We start from the raw sequence: 23310 nt of genomic DNA on the forward strand, positions 1-23310 counted from the left end.
CGGTTGTATTTTTTTGAGAATTGTTCACAAATTTAAACAAAATAAAATTGCAGGCTTAAAATACTTGACACAAAACGACTTAAATAATAAAAAGATTATACTTATTTAGGAAATAAATTAAAAAACGTTTATTTTTCGTACACGTATACAATACTGGCATAATATTAGTGAAATACAAAATGAATTATTGACATGAAAAACTTTAACATAGAAAATTAAATTAAAACTCACAGAAATAAAATTCGTGTCCCTACATACATATATGCATATATGTGTGACAAACCATAATTCAATAAACCTTAGGGCTTGTTTACGTAACTTACTTATTTTATATAAATTTGCACTGCAACAACCCTTCTGAATAATTTAAACAATCACACTAAAACAGCCGAAATCAAAATAATAAATCTTCATACAGCGACTGTACCTACTCATAACACTGAAATAGCTTTGGATTTGCACGTACTCGTTTTGTCGACATCACAGTACAATATAATATACATCAAAAATCAACTTTAACATAGGAATCCAATTTTACTTTATACAGTACAGAAATTAAATTTGTGTACAAGTCTACATACGCAATAGTACGACTACGTGTTGTTTGTATTACTTTATATGCTCTGAAATGAGCATTATAATGAACAATATCTAAAAAAAAACATTTAAATAATATGTCATTAGTACAATGATTAATCATTATTTTGTTAACAATATAATATTTGGGAATATCCTCAATTATATCTTGTAGCAAAACATTATTTACGGTATACCTAATTCCGTTTAATTCACACCAATCAACATAAATGCAATTGTCTGCACCACAGTGGCCTTCATCAAATTCATATTTACCATACAAAAGATTATCCGTCAAACCTTTCTCAGTTGCATATCGAAAACTTTGTTTTAGTTGACAACGTTTCATAACAGATTGAGGAAGATCTTTTCGTGATGTTATTGACTGACAAACCTTTTTTAACTCTTTGTGTTTCGCTTCGTATTTAAAAGCACTTATAAGTATAGGCGGCCCAATTTTTTTTATAATTGTAGGGTAATGAATAAGGAAATGATGTTTGGGTTTTAATTTACTTTGAAATAAATTAAGGTATTGCTGGTGATGTTCTTCAATAATACTTTTTAAGTAATCTATTAGGTCTGAAGTAAACGAATGTGAAGTGAGAACATTTGTTATTTCCAATAATATTAAATAATAGTTCCAAACGGGGTCGTTATTTTCAACTAAATCTCCAACCACAAAAGCAAAATTTCTTGTAAGGCATAACATTTCAGAAGCAGATATAGTTAAACTTTTGTTTAATAAGTGTTGATTATTGATTGGTGGTGGTGTGTTTTTCTCATTAGTATTGTACTTAAAGTACTTTATCCTAGAATTCAGATGATCTAGTGAGAAATATCCTTTATCTATTAGACTTCTAATTACAAGGGCCATTCCATACCTTAGTACCCCTTCCGTAAGATCATGCATCACATCACATGTAACATTATTGTAAATATGAAAATATTTCAAATTATTCCAAACACATATTTCTTTAATTCCTATACGATTTTCAACATGTTGATTGTATTCAGAAGGCATTCGTAGATTATTTAATTCACACGATTGGGTTTCAGATTCAGTTTTGGTAGTCAAACAAAACCTGCAGAAATATGTAGCCATAAAGCTTTCGAAAAGTCCTAATATGCCGTGGAGTCCTAAGTTATCTCCAGATAAAGTTATTAATACAAATTTTACTGTAATGATATTTTTGGACAATAAAACACCAACGCCAACTTCTTCTAAAAACTTAAGTTCTTCAATTAATTTGTTAAAAATTGCCCCATTGCCAAAAAATACTCTGTCCTTTGAATAAAATACTTGAGTCACAAAAATATTTTCTAACCTACTTGATTGTTCTGGCGGAATAGTTGCAATAGAAATATAAACTGCACCTAACTTATATTCGCCAGCGTGGCTTCCTAGGGCATAGCCACTTTCAAAATCATCAAAATACAAAATTAAAGGGATAACGATACTATCTTTGTCTATATTAGCCGAAAGTTCTTTCCACAACGATCCTTGAATCACATTTCGAATCACATCACCGTTACTTACATTACTCTCGTCCAAAAGCATCTGTTGATAATTAAGAATGTGAGAAAGTACTCCAGGTAAGTTTAAAAAATTGCTTAATGTTTGTCTAAGTGGTGTCATATAAAGTTTTCGTTCCTTTAGCATCATTGTTACATCATTATTTTCACTACGTCGATCTTTGACAGTTCCGATCTTTACTTCTACAGGGGCTACATAATACTCATTGTCAACTAAATTTTTCAAGCGCTTATATTCTGTATCGTAGTCTTTAAATATGTCTGGTAATGCTAATATCATTTCTATTACAATAATGTTTCTTTTAGTGGCATCTATATGTTCGTTATTAACTGTTTCGTGTATATTTGAAGTGATGTTGTGGATTAAGGTTTGAACTAATTCTATCAAAGTTTGTATTAAAGATCTTGGTAAACTAACAAACCCATATAAATTGCATACAAATATATTTAAGTATGATTTTACAGATTTTATAAAAGATTCATTTCCAGTGTCTTTATCATTCGACGGTGATGTGTCAAAAGATTGGTGTGTATCATTGGTACTTGGAAATGAACTTTGTTCGGACAGGATGGAGTTACTGATATTAATACTATTGTCACAAGAAGTACTATTCCTATTGCGATTTGAATTGTAACACGTTGTTAAATGATTTTTAAAACGATTTTTTTTATCATATGTTCTTTTACAACTCTCAAAAGGGCAGACAAAATAGTTACCTATTTTATGGATAGTTTCTAAATGAAAAATGTATTGCTTAAAATCATGAAGTATTTTGTGACAGTAATTACAGTTCAAATCCATTTTGACAATAAGCGAAACACAGAGAGTTTTAGTCGGAGATTGATCAGGTTAACAATATTGTAAATATCACTTGTAGCAATTATTGTTGCATAAATTGTCGTAACTGAGTTAGAAGTGGTAAGAAAATTCTTTCTAATTGAAAGTCTGTGTATAAACTGTTTTTTTTTTCAAAGAATAGCATGAACAACTCAATTGGGAGTGGGCCCTGCTCTGATTGAGTTTATGAAACCTTGAAAGTGGTGTTTAGCTAAATCACATATTCAAAACGTCAATTATATACGGTACGACGTTATCGTACTTAGTTTCTATATTATATACACATCTTTGTATGATCAAATATAAATGGTCGCCTGCTCTGGGATATCTAACGTTGAAGGTATGGTAAAGTTTAAAAAGAGTATCAAAAGCTTTTGTTATGGTTAAAAATTGATATCTTACATCATCTACTATTAGTAACGGTGAACCACACTCTAGCAAAGATCCCTGGAGTATAACATAGGGTTGAACAGACAATTTCTTGCTTGTCGCCTTTTGTTTTTGTTCTTTGATTACTTGGTCTATATCGCCAGCATTCTAGAAATTAAGATAGTATTAAGAGTACATAATGAATGAAACATAATAAGTAGCCACAACAGATTTGTGAGCCAATCTTTACCACAAAGTAATATTATAAATGAGGCATAATTATGAGGCATAAATATTGAAAACAAAAAATACATATATATATTATATACAGGAGACAGTTTTATATATATATATACCTACTCATCTGTAGAACAAAGATCTATATGTGCAAGACTACTTGTTCTCAGGACATAGTACATTTCGTTTGTTCTTCTTCGCTGTAAATGTCAGATCGACTGTTGTTGGATTTTGTATTTTCGAAACGAAATAAGATATATAAATTGTCAAAACGCCTTTACACAGGCCTTAGTTTGAATAACGAAATTATTCTCGTAACGTACTTATTCTCTTCGTTATATAATCATATCGGACTTCGGATGAGTCGACATTATAAATTCCTCCGTGGCCGAAAGGTTACCATGCCGAACTGCCAACGCAGAGGTCCCAGGTTCGATTCCCGGGCTCGGAGAAATATTTGTATGGCCTAAATTTATTTCTCTCGTGAGTTTGAGTGTAATTTGTGATGGTTTATGTGTATATCCATGGCACCCGCGACACAGGGTTTCCCTAGGGCGGGGCTATTAAAAAAAACATACCGGCACACAAATATATAAGGAGTCAATTGCTTCCTGAGTAGTGAACTTAATTTTTTTTGAAATTCTTCCCTTTGGAGGCACCAGATGTGCGAGTATTTTAAGCTCAGCAGGAAGTGTTACTGTAACAATTGAAAATAATATTATACAATTTTATCTATCAAATTTAGCCACTGTAGCGAAACTGTATACCACTCAAACTGTAATCAGACAACGTAGGCCTCTAAACTAGATCTAAATATTTCGAAGAGAAGAAGGAAAGACATTGTGGTAAAAGTACCTCAAGTAAATACAACATTTGCAAACAGACAATTCAATCGATCGGCCCAATCGATCCAATCGATCGGACGGACGGACGGACGAACGCACGCACGCACGCACGGACACACACGCACACACTGACACACGGACGGACGGACGGACGGACGGACGGACGGACGGACGGACGGACGGATGGACGGACGGACGGACGGACGGACGGACAGACAGACAGACAGACAGACAGACGGACGGACGGACGGACAGACGGACCGACGGACAGACGGACCGACGGACAGACGGACCGACGGACAGACAGACTAAGTTAAAAATGTTAAATGTGAATTTATAGCTATGGAAGAGCGGTACCTCCTGACACTGACGCTTGACAAGCTTAATAGAAGGTACCATCCACTGTTAATGTAAAGTTAATTGCATTACTGAAATAAACATTTTCTTATTATTATTATTATTATTTATTTTACTAATTCTATCTCAAGCTTTATAAAATTAAAAACGGACACTTACAATCATTATCTAAATTTTTCAGTGACTCAATAAGGTTCAAGATCCTTTCGTCTCTGTTCGGTTTAAAAGCAATAATTTTTTCGAAAAATATTTTCCAATTTAAATAAAAATTCAGCCCTTTTTCTGGATACAACAAGTCGAAGTCAATGTTTATCTGAAAACAAATATCATAGTTGTCAAAATGATTGGTCTGCGTCAAGATGGATAGCTCAGAAATAAAACGTAAAACATATGAAAACAGATTACATACCAATATGTCACTTCTTTGGTCTGATAATATTTTCCAGTCTTGTAGAAACTCATGAACGCTCTTGTGTTCACTTTCTTTTCGAACTTTAAATGTATCTTTCCATTTTTGTATTACTTCACCCCATGGTTCGGTGTTATTGTTGAGAAACAGTATATCTCTTAAATGTAAATCTAAAAAAAATCATGTTAGTGTTTCATTTAATCCTTATTGAAATGTTTTGTAAGACTTTCATTATTTACCTGCATTTCAATCAGCTGACAAATGCCTTTCCCACGTAAGTACCTGTTCCTATCTAATAATAATAATATTATAGATTTTTTTAGATAGAAGACATAGTAACAAAACAACCTATTGAAAATAAACATTAGTTCAGCAAAATTCAATAGTTTAGAAGTCATGATTATTTATGTACATTCAATAGCACATCAGACCACACATTTTTATTTGAAAATCGCCTCCAGTGCAACGGAACAAGATACATCAATGTGAAACTTGATATGTTGCCATCCATACCTTTTCAATATTTTCTACTCTAGTCATTAAAACCACCACCAGTATCATAATCGTTATTCAAACAATTTTAACTTAATTTCTCAAAAGAAAACATTGGTTCAGCTCAGATTTACATGAAATTATTCTCAAACCTATCTATTTATCAGAAGTTCTCTATACATATGTTTTTAAACATTTTCTTTTTGTGTACATTATGACCATTAGAGAGTTAAAATTGTAGAAACTCATGAACATGAATTGACTAAAAAATAACGGAGCAATCTAAGAACAAACACAAAAATGGTTCATTGCATGCTAGCTACATGGTTACTACTACTTTAATACCAAATTTCAATTAATTTAGTGGAATAATTTTCAAAATAGACTAGTTTTAAACTTTTGACTAGAGTAGAAAATTTTCAAGAAAGTACATAAAAAAATCATAACTTAAGCTATTGATTTTTGGTAAACTAATATTTATTTTAAATGGGTTGTTACTCCTATATGTAGAAAAATTTTTGGACCACTGTAAATGGGGCCCACTTACAGAGGATTTAGAGTTACATTTACCTGTATTAAATACCCAGAATGATGCGACTTAGAATACCTACTCTCAAATACCTAAATAGGTTCATAAATTGCTTTAACCCAGTGAAAGTCAGTGGGTTTAATTGCAAGCCCATTTAAAAAAAAAATTACCTTGCAAACCTTGAATATACTGTCTTTTAAACGGTGGAGCATTTTCTAGAGTGCCAGATTGTCGCTTGTGTGTGTGGTCTCCATATTTATACAGAAGGTTACGGACTTTGTCTACCAATTTTCCTCGTGCTACTGTAGAACGTCCATTAAATGAATTATTTTTTTTTATAGGTTTGGTAAAATAAGTGCCTATTGACTCCTTTGGAAACAGTGATATTATTTTCGCAGATATAATATTATATTCTTCATAGGTTATCCGGCTAAAAAAATTTGAGTGATGTATTATTGGGAAGTGTAAAAGTAATCAGAACACAGTATATACTTACTAATATATACAGTATATACTTACTAATTGACAATGTATGTGTATATATGTTTTATAATTATATCGGTCAACTGGTTTCTCTTGGTATTATTGAGAAAACCATATGTTTCATAGTATTTTAAAATACTATTGCCACCTGCTGACGTATGCAGTAGTGTCTCCAAATCAAAATGTGGAAATGTTTTTCTAGATACACTTTTGGTTGTTTCCAAGACGTCGACCACTTGTAGTTCATCTAATGAAACTAATAAACCGGCATCACTGGTGCTTGTCTCAAATTTACTGGAGGTGGGAGTAATAATGACTTGATCATCAGTTGATTCAGATACTGCATCTGTCGTTGCCTGTAAAGTTAAAAAAATAGACTATTTTGTGTATTTTATAGTCAAGCTATGTTAAGATGTCAGTATGAAAGCACTTTCAACTAAATTTTTTAACTTAAACATACAGGTCCCTCACCTGTGCAGTAATAAGCTCCCCTATCTTTTCCTCTAAAGATAGTCTAGTCCCCATATGTGGGCATAATTCTTTCAAATTGTCTAGTTTTAATTTGGGGAAATGTTCAATCGTTATACCATTCTCTGCAAAAGTAGTCAAGTTTGTAAATAAAGTCAAATTAAATCAAATATCTTTTTATGTATTTTACTTCTAGTTTAATAACACACACACTCAATAACACATACACTGAATATACCCCGCACTAGGGAAACCCTGTGTCGCGGGTGCCATGAACACACACATAGACAACCACAAACTGCACCCAAACTAGGCCGTATAAATATTTCTCCCGGCCCAGGAATCGAACCTGGGACCTCTGCGTCCGGCAAGGTAACCGCCACAGAGGCAGTTAAAAGTTAGTTTCTATTGTAAAATGCTAATTGTCGAATTTCAAATCATTCAAAAAAGTCATTTCAAAGGTAGATACATTATTTTTAATAAACAATGACGACATTAAATCGGGATTCTAAACAGAGATTATTTACATAAAAACTCATAAATTAAATAATCCCATGTTTAAGTATAGTGTATACCTATTTCTAGGAAAAGTTCGTCTAAGATCCCTCCATTTTACGCTTACATTCAACGTTACGTACAAAATATCATCATGCGCATAAAAATGTAATACTTACACAATTAATTCATAATAACATCAAATCACTCACCAATAAAATTGGTCACTACAACTTGTGGTATATTCCACGATTCCAAAAGTTCTTTCAACGAATCCATTACTGTTTCCACAAACAACAAATAGAAAAATCAGTTCCTTTTTAAGATTTTATTCTCCTTGCCTTACCTTTTTAAGATTTCAAGTAAAACTAAGTAAGTATAGTTCACTTTGCTTCACATTTTAAATAATTGGCTATTGATTTATGGATGGCTTCTTCAATCGCAGATACCACGGCCACGGAGACGGAGCGCGCGCGTTTTCAACATGTCACGACATGATTGAAAATGACAAAGCAAAATGTTGCCATAAAAAATGTATTCTCGAATTTAGAATATTACTCTTATTAGCAAAATAACTTTTTTTTTGTCTAAGAAAATATTTTCTTAAAATACATCCAAGAAATTGGGGATTCATTTGAGATTATTTAGATTTGATGTAAGAGGAAAAAATTTCTTGATGTAAGTAATGTCCAATTAATTGATTAGAAATGAAATAAAATCTTGAAGTGAACGTATTTGTCTCAAAGTTAGAATAAAGTTAAGAGTAAAATTGTATTAGAAAAAGATAAGCAGTATCTTTGTAATGACAATATTTTATTACTTTAAATAAATATGTTTTCAGAATTAGCAAATATTTTGAGAAATTGCTCTTTCTTATTAGTAGAAATCCTTTTTTTCTGTGTGGTTTCCTTTCTTTTCTTTCCATTTTCTTAACCCGTTCGTGCATAGTACTGAAATTATACTGCGCCCAAAAACGTCACCACTTTTCTATATGCCGTAGTGCTTACATTGATTCAATATAATTATTACGGTTTATCACTGACGACGGTTGATTCCGTCAACAAGCATAATCGTACTGATCATAGTTCTTGCAAATGTTTCTTGTGCATGAAAAGTACGGCTCATAGTCGTAGTACGGTAGAAGGGTATTTGCCGTTGTGAGATAATTAGAAAATTAAAATGCGCGATATTGATTGCGCAAGAGAAACGCTTTCCAAAATAAACACTTAGGTACTAATTAGTAGTAATAATTACAATAACGCACACACTCAACATTGCCCCGCATTAGGAAAACCCTGTGTTGCGGGTGCCATTGACACACATATATACAACCACAAATTACACCCAAACTCACGAGAGAAATGAATATAGGCCATACACATATTTCTCCCGAAAAACCTAAAAAAATACTTTCGGGATTATGGAAATTCATGCAAACGTTATTTTGGGCAAATGTATTTTCGGTCTTCTGATTCGTAACCCCGAGCCGTAGAAAGAGTACAACAATATTTGAAAGTATTACTAACATGTATTAAAAAATATTTTAAGAATAACATTAGCATCAAAGCGACTCTATGAAATTTTTGTTCTAAATATTTCAAACGCTTGTGTTTCAAACAATTGAAATTGACGTGATGGATCTCGTTCAGTCTTTTACGCAAGCGATGAGTCGGAAAGAGACAGTTAGCTATTTGATTATTTTGATTGCTTTTGTAATTTATATTTACGATTAATTTAAATATAAATTAAATACTATATATACTAGTGCATAAAATAACACTTTTAAATGATAACTATGATAACACAATGTAGTACTTACTGATAATATACCACCCTGTTTTTTCACTTTGGTTGAGTATTTTTTAGAAGGTTTTACTACACAAGACGGCATCATTGACAAGCGCGCTGTCAGTCGAACAAACGATGACTAAAGCGTGATTGACGCCCTGTATACAATTTTAACGCCCTGTAAGTTCGGACACTTTTTAGCGCGGACCATACGTCCATTTATTTGTAAGTCAATGTGATAGGAATATTGATTTCAAAAGTCAATATTAGCGCTATTCATGGTCTAAACGTTATGTCAGTCAAGCCTTCAAATTATTATGTAGCCATCAATGATTCTACATACTAAGATCATTGGTGACCATACTTTATATCGTATGTGCGCAATTGAGTTATGATTATGACACATAGATGTACACTCTCGCGCGCACTCTCAAACACATGCGCCCGGACCAGGGCTCCGTCACTCGCTCAAGGTTATGCGATAAGTGCCTACCGCTGAGTGCGCTGACGTCGGCGCAAGCGCTCATACAAGTTCATTTATAAGCATTCGGCTCCGCACGACTGCACACAGCGGGCAACGTTATTTTCACCTATATGAGCGCGTGCTTAGGTTCCTTTTTCCTTGTAGTGAGCGCCTAGTGTCATTAATCAGTGTGTATTATTAGGCTATTGTAGCGTAGGTATTGATTTCGATTTTGTATGAGAGTGAAGTAATAGATTACGTAGTAACTATTAAGTAATCTGTGCCTGGACTAAAGCGCACGAACACAGACATATGTGTCTGCTGTACGCAGCATACGCTGTATGCAGCGTATAGAGATAACGAATCATGAAAGATCCATGACCCATAATCTGACCAGTTAAAAGGATGTTTGTGTACAAAAAAAAAGAGTTTTGAATTATGCAATTATGAACCACTTATTAATTTATCTAAATGAAATATTGAAAATCTATGAGGTTAACATGTAACAGGGCAGTAAAGATTTGACATTAAACATATTTTTAATTATGTGAAAACCCTGATTAGGTTATTGTCTGACTTTCTATCAAAATAAGTACCATCACACTCTTGCGCGAACCCTGCGCGGTCAGCTATAGTAGGCATACGACCGATGTCATTCTCTGGGTGATAAACAATAATAATAATATATAATAATAATCATAATATTAATAACGTACACACTCAACATAGCCCCGCACTAGGGAAACCCTGGTTCGCGGGTGCCATTGACACACCACAAATTACACCCAAACTCACGAGAGAAATAAATGTAGGCCATACAAATATTTCACCCGGCCCGGGAATCGAACCTGGGACCTCTGCGTGGCAGTCTGGCATGGTAACCGTTCGGCCATAGAGGCAGTTGAAAATAAATAAATACTAAACACAAATATTTTGCACTAACATACATTTTTTTTATATAGAAACACATTTTTTTTTATTCCATAAGTTCTAGTACCCACAGTAAAGCGACACATACCATTGTAAAATACAGATATTTTTCTATAAATCTAGCCATATGTCATTTCTGTACGCCGTGGGTATGGTTTTTAGGTTTTGGGTCGTGATTTTTATAAAGTCTCGTAATAACCAACTATCTACGAAAGTTTACTCTAATTCACAGATTGAGCAACGAAGTGAGACAATGTCAAGAGTTTCAAACAGAAGAACCGCCACCTACGCCTCCGTCTGTTGAAGTAAAACCACCCAAACGTAAGTGAAGAACATTACAAAACTTCTTTCGGTGCGCGCTGTGACGCTTACAGCCATTGTACTGGCTAAAATATTATAATAAGCGGCAAATGAGATCCATTGCGAAACCGCTACGCGGAACGCCGTTTATGTTAGCCCGACATTACATGTTTCATTTTGTATACATAACCAACCTTCATTTCAACTGCCTCTGTGGCCGAACGGTTACACGCAGAGGTCCCGGGTTTGATTCCCGTGTCGGGAGAAATATTTGTATGACCTACATTTATTTCTCTCGTGCGTTTTGGTGTAATTGTGTCAAGCTATAAATGTGTGCGTTATTACAACAAGTTCTCTACAAGTCACGGAATGCTAAGTCGTACTACGCCTGTCATGGTATACGTCAATGTGTGCAAGCCACTTATTTCAGCTAAACACAGATATATCGACCCCTCCTATGTAACTTTTCAGGGGAGCGTTTTAAAGTTCTGAATTCACTCGTTACTCACATAGAGTGATCATCTAATAGATCATCTAACCAATATCTAGAATTTTATAATACTCTATGTGAGTAACGAGCTTTGCCGAATAAAAGTGAGAAATGCTAAAGTCACGTATTATGCTTATTTCAGAGAATTCAGAAGTTTAAAACGCTCCCCAGTAAACTTGGCAATTTCGACATACGATACTTTACGTAGGAGGCATCGATATAGGAGCTTTATAAAACAAACACACTTTTATAATCTAATTCTTTATCTACAGGACCCCTTCTAAGCTCTAGCTATGTGTGTGGCTGGCGTGGCACAGCGATGCATTTTACCCGACCGTCAGACGTGAGACGGCGAGAGCCCCGGGCCAAAGACATACTACAGATCGCCAGTCAAAAACATGTATTAACTAGCGCAGAAGGCTGGAAAGTACATCATCTCACGGCTCAAATGGATGACCTAGTAAGCACCATATTCCATTTCACGATATATTACAACACAAATAATTACTACTTCAGTTTTACATAAAACAAAATAAAATACGCTACCATAATTCTCTATTTTAAATTGTTATGATTATACAGTTCACGATAGATTGTTTTTTTTTTTTTTTTTAATTTCAGGTATCGTTAGAGGCGGACGTAGGGGCCCAGTTATCAACGCTCTTGAAGCAACTCGAGAATCTCGGCAGCCGTGCACAAACTGCTCTCCAACCGCATACACACACTTTATTAGAACTGCTCAAGGTACAATCTATGTAATTTATTTACACATTTTCTTGGTAAATAAGGCTCAAATAAATAAAATGCCCCTATCTAACCCATTTCTTTGTTCACAGGGTAACATTCAAAGAAGTAAAATAGTTTGCGAAGGCATTCACGAGGCTCGGGATGACTTACTTCGCGTATTTACGCATAGAACCTTTGTCTCCGATATCCTCACTCGGCAAGCTGATAAGCGGTGTTTTAGAAAACATAGATCACAATCCTAGCATGAGCTTAACCTTTGTAGGCCAAGCACTAGCTCTGGTGCTGGTCCAAGCAGGGGACCAAGCGCCAGTACTAGTGCTGGACCTTGCAAAGGTTCGGGCACCAGTACTAGTGCTGGCCCTAGTAAAGGACCTAGCTTAAATATTGTTCCAAGCACAAGTAAAGGTTCAAATGTTAGTGCTGTGCCAAGCGCAAGTAAAGGTTCAAATCGTGCGATTCCAACTACAAGTAAAGGATCAAGTCGTACAGGTCCAAGCACTAGCAAAAGCCATAGTTTAAATAAAAGCTGGAAAAGTTCTGGCTTAAGTAAAGCTAAAGGAAATAGAGCGGGCAAAGGCCATAGCAGTAAAAGTTCAAACAGTTATGGTCCAAGTACAAGCAAAGGACTCTACAGTGCTGGTCCAAGTACAAGTAAAGGACAAAGTTCTAAAGCAAACACGAGTAAAGGCCTTGGCTCAAGTTTAGGACCAAGCACTAGTGGATATTCAAGAAGAGTACAAGACAAATAAAACTTATTTCGATTAGGGGCGCAATTTGACGGACATTACAAGCTTTGTGATTTGAGAATGCAGTGTTGCCAGAATAGGGAGGGGTACTATTAATTTCACGATAGGTGCGACACAGTAACGGATTAGTTACGCAACTAATTTTTAGTTGAGCTATATTCGGTGAGTTGACGTCATCAAGACTTCAGACGTAATTTTGCTTGGCAAGATAGAGTGCTGATATTGCGCAAAGCGCGTAAACTTAATAGTTCATTTTATAAAAGCAAATCACAACGACGATGACTGTCATTTCAACGGAACTATCGCAAGAAAACCATTTGATATTTTTTTTGTAAATAATGTACATTTACGCAATGGCAATTTTTAATGAGAAAATAATTAATTATAGGAGAATCCTGTGAGAATGAGTTGTGTTTAATTCATTATTTTAATTTAATAAAAGTATTTTTGTAAGGATATTTTGATTTTTTATTTTGAAACATACAGTTGTATGTTTTTGTGTATTGACTTCTCATTATCATTAAAATCATACAATATACTATTTCAGGAAATAAAAAATATGCTTAATATTTTAGTTACTTTTCTCGGGTCAGCTGATTTTTAAAAAATATCTATAATATATAATTTTTAATAATATATATAATTGAATTTGTTAAAATATCATATACGAGGAATTAAAAGGCAGCACACATTCCTCCGAAATTAAATAGATTGGTAAGTTTTTTGCGTAATTTGTAGTATGTAACAATTTTTCAAAGTTATGATTACCAAGTACCCATAATTTGATACAAAAATCCGTTAACCTACTAAATTTTACATCTTGGGTGCCATCTCCTATCGGAGCTCGGCTATCATTGTGCCAATTTGAGTCCGTGAAGTTGCGGCTCGAAACTGTCCTGTGGTACTTATGTTGAACCACTGCAAGATTTTGAAGCCATGTGGTTTTCCTACGACCACGCCTTCTGCGGCCCTGGATTTTTTCCTGCAGAATAAGCCGCAGTAGAGAGTATTTATTACTCCGCATGATGTGCCCGAAATACTGCAGCTTCCTCTTTTTTACTGTTTTTAGGAGCTCCTAATTTTACATAAAAAATCCAGAATCGCGCCAGTAATTATAATGTATATTATAATAGAGTTTTTGGAAAGTAAATGAGACACAAAATTGTATTATTTGATTTACTATAGGATATATATCCGTAATTTTTACTTCTTGCTACGCACGGCAATTTCTCATAAACCGATAAATGGTAAATTTAACAAAAAAAAATTTAATGGCTCGAACTCTCACCCCGTGAGAAGCGATAAAATGAAATGAAAGGATGCAAGACTACCGTCTCCAAAGGTTTGTTATCTCATTGCTCTGGACTATGGAATTTTTTTTCCATCGTCTAAGCTTTATATGGCTCTAGATGATGGAAAAAAATAAAGGAAAGGAGCTGCTCTATCTACAGAATAAACGTACCTACCTAAACCAAAAATGTCCACCACAAATGGTGGATCTCTTTAGTGTTGTACCATAACCATCGATAAGTCAATATCGATATGTAAATGTATGGCTTGAATGTTGTAACTGTTTTTTTTGTTACGTGAAGTATAATTAAAATGTTTAATTAAAGTAGATCAATATTCATTGTCGTGCAATATCCGGGATGATGGATATGAGAGTTTGAATTTATTATTTTGCATTTTTAAATGCTCACATATTACGAAAAATAATATAAATCAGAAGATTTCTATGCATTTCCAATCTCAAGACTGATATTAAATTTTTTTTGAAGGTTTCCATATAGTTACAAGCTGTTTTTTAATTTAGTATATGTATAAATAATTTCTTTTCCATTTCATTTTCGAAATAAATAAAATTACTTATATAATTGTAATAACATTATCGATATTCCTAAAATCAGATACAACATTAATAACAGGTAAGTTTATTTGCCTAAAACATGGAATAACAGAAGATGTAGCAAGAGACAGTGTCAGTACAAACATGTTGTATTACATAACCATATTAATATATGTATGTATATGTATGTATAGTTTAATAACTACCACGACAATAAAAATGTCACAACAAATGGTCACAAGTTACAAATTAAATTTGCCAAGAATTATTAAAATCAAGATAAAATTTTACATCTTATTTCCTGTCATAAAAAAATTATCATTTAATCACTTACATAACTTCGTTATAAACAAACATGAGTCTAATAATTTAATATTGAGTGATATTTTATTATACATATTAACACACATTTTTAAATTACTTTGTCCGTAATTTTTAAGTTACGATGTTTGACCACCATGATATTCAATTATTTTTGTGAAATTACTCCTTTTTTTTTTTTAATAATAAATAACGCACACACTCAACATAGCCCCGCACTAGGGAAACCCTGTGTCGCAGGTGCCATGGACACACATATAGACAACCACAAATTACACCCAAACTCACGAGAGAAATAATTGTAGGCCATACAAATATTTCTCCCGGCCCGGGAATCGAACCTGGGACCTCTGCGTGGCAGTCCGGTATGGTAACCGTTCGGCCACGGAGGCAGTTATTAAAGTACCACTAGTTTCTTAAAGATCGAACAGTTACAAAAAATTGTTACGATCCGGCTGGATTCGAACCAACGTTTTCCAGTCAACCGTGACAGACACTATGCCAACTAAGCCATGGAACTAATCAACGGGCCTTACGAAACGAGTGGATGGATTTAAGGAACTGAGAATGCCTAGCAATGTCTCTTGTTTACTCAAAATTGAATATAAAATTATTTACCAATAAATGCGACGATGAAATTGCATTATCATGTAATCTAGTTACATTCAAAGTTCTATTAAAATTTGACTCTTCAAAATGGAGCGAACGAACGAATGTGATATTTGATCCAATGTTTATGTTCGGCAATCCTATAATTTCCAACCATTCTTACTTTCTTTTTCATTTGAAGGTAATCTATAAAAATAATAATAATGAAATAATAAAAACCTCGTAGTGATAACAGAATATCGATAATGTGTGCAGACAAATTATCGATATTACAAGAACAACACTATTTTAAAATAATCGTTATCATCAATCTTCAAAATGCTACTAACAAACTGGCAACCGAAAGTAACCAAAGCAAAATTCGGCAAGAGTTATGAATAAATTATAAATTAGTCTAATTACTTGAGATATTTGGGCTATTGTGATTTATAGACAAAAAAATAACACATGCCGTGTAATGTAACATTCGGATGATTTCGGCCTTTTCTACTGCCGCACCCCTTAATGCCGCAGCGACGCATTTTAATCAATACTTAATTGTACTCACTGTCAATATTTTTGTCCATTTCATTACAACTCATGCGAATAATTCACTAAAATCTTTCGTCAAACATTGGTTTTCACATTTGATGTACTTCCTTTTGACAACTGGAAACGGTTATCAAAGGATACTCCAAAAATGGCAAAATGAGGACAGTTGGCATTTAAAATGACCTTACGTATTTTCAATTCCCGTGTTTGACATAAATCAATTCAGTGCTATCTCTTTTGGCTTACGACGGCACGTAGTAGTTAAACAAAGACAACAAAATGTTTAAGTATAAATGAATCATTATCGACCATCTATTTATTGACCTATCGCAATCAACTCCATATTCGTACTCTGTAAGACTATGGAGCGTGTATTGAACAGCCGTCTCCTTGGATAGCTCGAATGTAACGAACGATCTTCTCAGTGTTCGATAATAAGGTTTTCGCCGTGGTCGATCTACTGGGGATCTTCTTGCGTATGCCACACATTTATGGGGCGAGCCTGACGAGTAACGCGGTGAATCGCTTGCCGTGTCTCTCGACATATCGAAGACCTTTGATAGGGTTTGGCATGATAGCCTGTTAAACAAGCTTCCAGCTTACGGAATTCCTGTTGGCTTTTGCACATGGATATGCGATTTTCTGAAGGATAGGTCAATTCGTGTAGTTGTAGATGGTTACTCTTCTGCTCCTCATGGTATAAATGCCGGTGTACCTCAGGGATCTGTCCTCTCCGCCACTCTATTTTTGCTGCATATCAACGACCTGCTACTGATGCCCGGTATCTTTGGGTACGCAGACGACAGCACAGTGGTAGAGAGTTATATGCCAGACGCCCGAGACAACAGCGAAGAGGTGTAAACAAGAGGCGATGGTCACCCGGTTGAACCCGAACCTGTTAGCGGATTCCGGCTGGGGAGATACGAACAGGGTCAGGCTTAATGCGGCTAAAACACAGGCGTGTCTTTTCACATCAAAACGGGGTTCCCTGCACCATATTCCGACTATCCGAGACGTATCCGTGCCGATAAGGGACCACCTTGAGTTACTTGGTGTGGACTTATCGTCTAACCTCAACTTTGGGCGATACATCGAGTGCTTGGCAAAAACTGCTGTCAGAAAACTAGGCATGCTTAAAAGGTCAGGCGGTACTTCACACCTGAACAGCTTTTAAATCTGTATAAAGCACAAGTTCGATCGTGTATGGAGTACTGCTGCCACCTTTGGGACGGCTCTGCCCATTAGCAGTTAGCTGCCTTGGACTCGGTGACGCGAAAAGCAAAGAGACTTATTAACAACAATTCTCTTGTAGAGTCGAAGCTTCAAAAACTCGACCATCGCAAAAAAGTAGCCCTCTCGTCGGTTTTCTATCGGATACATTTCGGGGAGTGTGCGCAGTTCCACCCTCACCGTTCCTCCTTCGGTCTACTAGAAGGTCCGGAGCACTCCATTCTTATGTCGTTGATATTCCACGTATTCGGACTAAGCGCTTTGCTTCCTCCTTTCTGGTGTATACAGCAAAGGAATGGAATGCTCTATCTGTATTTTCCGAAAAGTACAATTTGGGGCTATTCAAGGCTAGAGTGAATAGGCATTTTTTAGGCAAACGCGTCCCATCATCGGTCACATCGTCGCTTAACATCGTGTGTCTATTATATATTGCCGAACATAGACACACGCTTGGACACATATAACGTCTGATTTATATATATCACATGTACTTTGGTTTCCATAGTCTATGGTTTGAGCGCGATCACTCACGTCAGGGAGAAAACTAGAATAATCATCCGTCCCGTCGACATTCGTTAAATTAATTATCAATTAGTGGAACACAAGGCCTATTTTCAACGGACTCCGAAAAAAGGAGGAGGTTATACGTTCGGATGTATGTATGTTTTTAGATATCTCCGTCAATTGTGGACCGATTTTGAAAATTCTTTTTTGTTTGAAAAGGTGCACTCTTGTGGTGGTCCCATTGTCACCAAGTCAGAATCTGATGAGGCGATCCCATGAAAATCGAATGAAATCCTCAAATTTTATAGGGATGTCCGTATATTCATCAATTTCAAAAATTATGAATCTCTTATACCAACCTCGTTGCCATAAAGTAATTTATAAGAATAACTGCTTCAACATGTGTATAATTATTTACAACAAATTACCAAACAAAATTAAATTGTTACAAGGACATAATTTTAAATTAAAATTGACAAAATGGCTTTTGACACATTGCTTCTATAGTAATAAAGAATACTTAGAATTTACAAATTCATTACATTAATTAGAAACTATAGATACTAAAGAAACATTGAATCCCATTAATATTTGCACATCTGCTTGCAGGTTGAATACAATGTACCTAATTTTACTTAAGACCTTTGTAATTACTGTATTCTGGCAAATAAACGTATTCTATTCTATTCTCCATCTATTGTGCACCAATTTTGAAAATTGTTTTTTTTCGTTTCAAAGGGTTATTTTACTCTTGAGGTGGTCCCTGATGCAGTTCGTTTCGACAATCACAAATCACTAATTATTTTCTGCAAATAAAAGTCGACTTTTCACTTGATTTTTTTTCTAAATTTAGTAAGGCTTTGGCAAAGCCAAGAGCCTAAACATGAAGTTTAAATATGTTTCTGTAAATATGGCCGCCACAAAGAGGATAGGCAATTTGAGGCGGCGCGTGCTTGGATTGACTAGGGATTCCTTAAAACGGGCCGATACGTACGGCACTATCCTATTCCACTTTAAAATAGATTTCACAATATAATTGAAAGTCAAAATAAAAACGATACTTTTCCCTCCAAAAGGTCCAGAGCGAATCCTTTTCACTTGACATAATACATGCAGTCAACAAATCATCGTCACCATGACAACCAGAAAACAAAATACAAAATGTACAAAGGAGTCCGTAACAATCCCATTGTCCCCAAGAAGTCAGAATGAGTCCGTGATGAGTCCTTAGAGATGGAAAAAAATAGTCTAACATATGGCTACACTATGTAACTGATGAATGTCAAAAAACATAAACAAAATTTTATGAAGAGGCTGTATGGTGGAAACCTTTGCTTACCCAAATAAATGGGTGAAAATTTAAAAAAAAACACAAACAAATAGAAATTAATAGAAAATCTGTGAAAGTAACCTGAAAATTTCATTTCGCATAAAGCTGCGAAATAAATATCTCCTATAATTTCTAATATTCGTGGACGAAATATAGAATGGCAAGCAGTAGACTCGAAAGGATCGGTACAATATTTACCCGGTAAGTGAAACATGAAGTCACATTTTTGACTTCTTAAATAATTGTTGCTTCCTTTTCTATTTTCAAAAAATTAATATTTGTTACAAGGTATTTTTTTACATTTCAAATTTTCTATTGAAAATCGCGGTTATTCGAGTATGGTTACAATATTTAGGGTCCTTATAAAATATTTGTCACGAACTTAAATATGCTAGCAATGAAAAACGCACAAAATTCAAGTTTTCGTCGAAAGATGTGAGTGAATTACTAAATGATTCTCAATTTATGATGAACTCTCATAAGTCTAACAAGGTCCAGAAGCGCCAAAAAATTGTACCTAAAGAAGACGACATTTCCAAATTAATAGGAATGTATCAAATGAATGCCAAAAAGAGGAAAGTGGAGACTGTGGTCGATGTTAAAGAAACTCGTCGAAAGCTCTTAGAAGTCTTGGGAAATGAAATGGATGCCAGGTTTGGGCAATATATTTTGTTTTATTATGTTGCTATATTTAGTACCGTCTTCAGTTCACATCCCCTGCATTAAAGTGGTGTCATTGGTTCTACTAAAGTTGTACCAAGACACTAATAAGACTGAATGTGTAAGTGGGCCACAAAATAAATAATGTAATATGTCTCTTGAATCACATAATTTGTATCTATCCACGGGGTAGAATATGTGATTCAAAATAAAAAAATTGCTTTACTATCTTCCCATTTAATTTTTTCTTAGTTTTTTTTTACATTGTACCAATAATATATTTCAGGAAACTTCTAGAAGTCATAACTCAAGAAGCAGATTATAAAGTTCTGAAGACAATGAATGAATAGAAATTAGAACACCTATCTGGAGTGTTCTTGAAATGCATTCAACAGACTACAAATGATCAAAAACAAAAGCAAAAAATGATTAAAGAAATACATTCTTCACATATTAAAGAGTAAATCAAAATTTTAGACAATCTTTATTAATATTAGATTCCCATGCTCTAGAATAATTCGTTCTAAACTTTAATTTACATTATTATAGTAAACTATTACAAAAAGTATTAATATACAACTTAAATCTACTAATGAATGACAACCGTGACCATGGGATCTGTTAAGGGCCCGAAACGTCAGTTTGTTTGTAAAAATAAATATATAATTATGATTTATGATTCCGGAAAAATAGTTTCATTTCTTATATGTAACAATCATGAAAATCTAAGAACTCGTTAAATCTACAATTTAAATTTAAAAACAGCAGTCATAGGAACATGCAAAAAAAAATTGTAGACAATTTTATTTTTTGGAAAGCTTTTATATTCTTACTATTTAACTAAGTATTAAATAAAAATTGAAAGTGTATGAAATAAATTTAAAAAATTTTGAACCAAACAATTTTTCCCTTGTTTTTTGTCCTTTACATGATTAGTAATGTTATATGTGGCAAAATAAAGTTAATCTCAAAATATTGGATACAAACTTTTTCAAAGTAATAATTTCTTTAGTATTTTTAGCAAAGTATTTCCTCTAAAATAAAGTTTGTTTCAATTCATTTCCTAAAAAAGTAGTGGGAGCACCCAGTAGGAGCATACGGAAAAATCAAACAAAAAGACAATTTTTAAGCAAACAAATGGAATAAATAGCTAGTGCATGTTTTGAAGGTTTCAATTTGATATCTAAGGCTCAATTTACATTGCGTCGGAACGGCATGGAAGCGGATTTTTGTATCGAAATTGTACATAGCAAAATGAACATTATGTCTCGCGTCTTCCGGCGAAATCTCGCGCATGCTCGAGAATGCTCGTGCATTCGCGGGAATTACCGTAGTTGGAAGTGGCGCGAAGGCAGGCATTAATATAGGTACTAAAGGTGTGACGTCAAACGTCGACGAAATAGGTTGTGGATTCAGATAAAAAGTTAATGTATTTGGTACAAAAATATTATTGTTTAAACTACAATGTAAAATCTAGAAAGCACAGCAGCGACAAAAATTCTAAGAATAATACATAAAAACAATATCCAAGTCCTCCATCCTGGTCTAGTAAAAGGTCTACAATGAACGCCTTAAGGCGCAGTCGCGAGAAAGCTCGCGAATGCTCATGCATTCCGGGGAATGCTCTTACAATCCAGCGACCGCGCTTTTACGCTCAGCGAGGCGAAATAGACGCTATGTTCCATTCCGTTCCGCGGCAATGTAAATTGAGCCTAATAGTAATAGACAATACTTCTTTTTCAATTTCTTCAGCGTGGAAGGACTTCTTACTCGCGGCGCAATGAAACCTGACGACAGGCCACTTTGGTTTGACATTTATCGAGCCTTCCCTCCGACCGTGGAGCCCAAGTCCGCCCGCCCGAAACCTGAGATCAAGCCAATCCGACAGATCTTTTACCCAGAAGATGTTGTTAGAGCGTAAGTAAACACTTTTTGACAAAACTTTCGATATGTTGTATACTTCAATTTTCGTGTATGCATAAACAGAAATTTAATTTAAAATTGTTATTGAATTGATATTCGATTATTTTTTCTGAAGTTACTCCACTAGTTTGTTATAATCATTAATACAAAGATCGAACACTCATAAAAAAATTCCTTCGATCCGGCCGGATTCGAACCGACGTTTTCTAGCTTACCGTGCCAGACGCTATTACCGTGCCAACTAATCTACGGAACGAACCAGCGGACCTCACGAATTTTTCTATGTGCTTGCGTCGTATCTTTGTATTTGGTTTTTCAACGACTTTTTAGTCGTAGCGCCATCTATGAGAAATCTATGAAAGTTTTATCATCCAGTTAGATATCTTTACCGTTACCAGCCCTGGCGCGAGATGTCGCTATTAACTGTATTTCAAATTTTTATTGAATTGATATTCAATTATTTTTTTGTGAAATTACTCACTAGTTTGTTATAATTGGTACAAAGATCGAATTTTAATTTGTTACTATATATCAAAAATTTCATGGTTTAATATTTTAAAATTAATTTGAAATAGAAATTTGTCTGCAGGAAATTTCATTCACAAGGACATGGATATGGCGCAGTCAACATGCTCAGTTCGACAGGTGAAACTCAAACGAGGAAACTAGTGAAACACTATGAAAAACTAAAAGCAGAAGGAGTTCCCGAAAACGAACTTGTACAACGATCGGTAGAGGCTGTCGGCGTTGAAAGACAACAGCAGCAGGATGTCCCGAAACTCACAGCTAGAAATCCAGATTCCGTAACTGCAAATGTTCTCAAAGATGCTGACTTGAAGAATATTTTCACAGAAGAAAAGAAATGAAAAAGTAACTAATTAGTTGTAGGTGGCTTTTCTTGTTGATTTCTGTCTAGTACTAATTTATTTAATAAAACGCGTTTTAAATAATTCAGTTTGTTCATTTTGTACAGTCGCCAGTAATCAATTTTAGGCCGCGGCTGCACTACTAAGGCGACTGTGACGCGACGGCGATTCCTTGAAAACTTACTCATATAAACATATTATGTCGGTGGCCGCACTGCAGAAACGACAAGCGAAATTTATTTGTTCATATCGTAAAGGAATTTCAAATGTTCTACAAGTAATGAAGGTGTCCGCATTGAATAAAATTATTCAGCGACTCGCGACGACACTTGAATTTCGTACGACAAGCAGCGGTGCGACGGTGATTTGACACGATTTGCGACAAAATATGCGGT

At 34.7% G+C, this 23310-nt stretch overlaps 3 protein-coding genes across 4 annotated transcripts in view; 2 read left to right on the forward strand and 1 right to left on the reverse strand.

Annotated features, from left to right (window-relative positions):
- The window catches only part of LOC113233968 (histone deacetylase complex subunit SAP130), a 28345-nt gene extending 14949 nt beyond the window's left edge, over positions 1-13396 (forward strand). The window contains exons 7-11 of the mRNA XM_026469204.1: positions 4739-4790; positions 11045-11133; positions 11875-12062; positions 12224-12346; positions 12439-13396. Of these exons, the coding sequence (XP_026324989.1) occupies positions 4739-4790; positions 11045-11133; positions 11875-12062; positions 12224-12346; positions 12439-12591 (605 nt within the window). The 3' untranslated portion in view covers positions 12592-13396. The remainder of the gene's footprint in view (positions 1-4738; positions 4791-11044; positions 11134-11874; positions 12063-12223; positions 12347-12438) is intronic.
- On the reverse strand, positions 3145-8121 carry LOC113233793. Its single transcript, XM_026468995.1, has 8 exons — positions 7844-8121; positions 7140-7261; positions 6705-7024; positions 6356-6615; positions 5165-5334; positions 4915-5068; positions 4132-4250; positions 3145-3484 (listed from the first exon to the last, which is right to left on the reverse strand). The coding sequence occupies exons 1-8, from the start codon at positions 7908-7910 to the stop codon at positions 3164-3166; spliced, it is 1533 nt and encodes a 510-aa protein (XP_026324780.1). The 5' UTR covers positions 7911-8121; the 3' UTR covers positions 3145-3163.
- Positions 13397-19542: 6146 nt separating the features above from the next.
- Positions 19543-22989, forward strand: LOC113233874 (28S ribosomal protein S23, mitochondrial). 2 transcript variants are annotated; one of them, XM_026469099.1, is made up of 3 exons: positions 19543-19667; positions 21879-22043; positions 22639-22989. In XM_026469099.1, exons 1-3 carry the CDS (start codon positions 19624-19626, stop codon positions 22913-22915), a joined length of 486 nt encoding a protein of 161 aa, XP_026324884.1. In that variant the 5' UTR covers positions 19543-19623; the 3' UTR covers positions 22916-22989. The 2 variants fall into 2 exon arrangements, with proteins under 2 accessions (XP_026324884.1, XP_026324883.1); XM_026469098.1 differs by lacking the exon at positions 19543-19667 and adding an exon at positions 19920-20119.
- Positions 22990-23310: the final 321 nt, after the last annotated feature.

Source organism: Hyposmocoma kahamanoa, unplaced genomic scaffold, assembly GCF_003589595.1.
Source record: "Hyposmocoma kahamanoa isolate Upper Pololo Valley unplaced genomic scaffold, ASM358959v1 80, whole genome shotgun sequence".
Lineage (NCBI taxonomy): Eukaryota > Metazoa > Arthropoda > Insecta > Lepidoptera > Cosmopterigidae > Hyposmocoma > Hyposmocoma kahamanoa.

Excerpts from the sequence above, each read along its gene's own strand:
- LOC113233793 (XM_026468995.1), bottom strand. The coding sequence starts at position 7,910 with ATGGATTCGTTGAAAGAACTTTTGGAATCGTGGAATATACCACAAGTT. Across the intron at positions 7,025-7,139 it reads GGGAGCTTATTACTGCACAG|GCAACGACAGATGCAGTATC; the intron begins GTGAGGGACCTG and ends TTAACTTTACAG. Across the intron at positions 4,251-4,914 it reads GAAAAATTTAGATAATGATT|TAACACTTCCTGCTGAGCTT; the intron begins GTAAGTGTCCGT and ends CAATTGTTACAG.
- LOC113233874 (XM_026469098.1), top strand. The coding sequence starts at position 19,932 with ATGATGAACTCTCATAAGTCTAACAAGGTCCAGAAGCGCCAAAAAATT. Across the intron at positions 20,120-21,878 it reads GGAAATGAAATGGATGCCAG|CGTGGAAGGACTTCTTACTC; the intron begins GTTTGGGCAATA and ends CAATTTCTTCAG. Across the intron at positions 22,044-22,638 it reads CCAGAAGATGTTGTTAGAGC|GAAATTTCATTCACAAGGAC; the intron begins GTAAGTAAACAC and ends ATTTGTCTGCAG.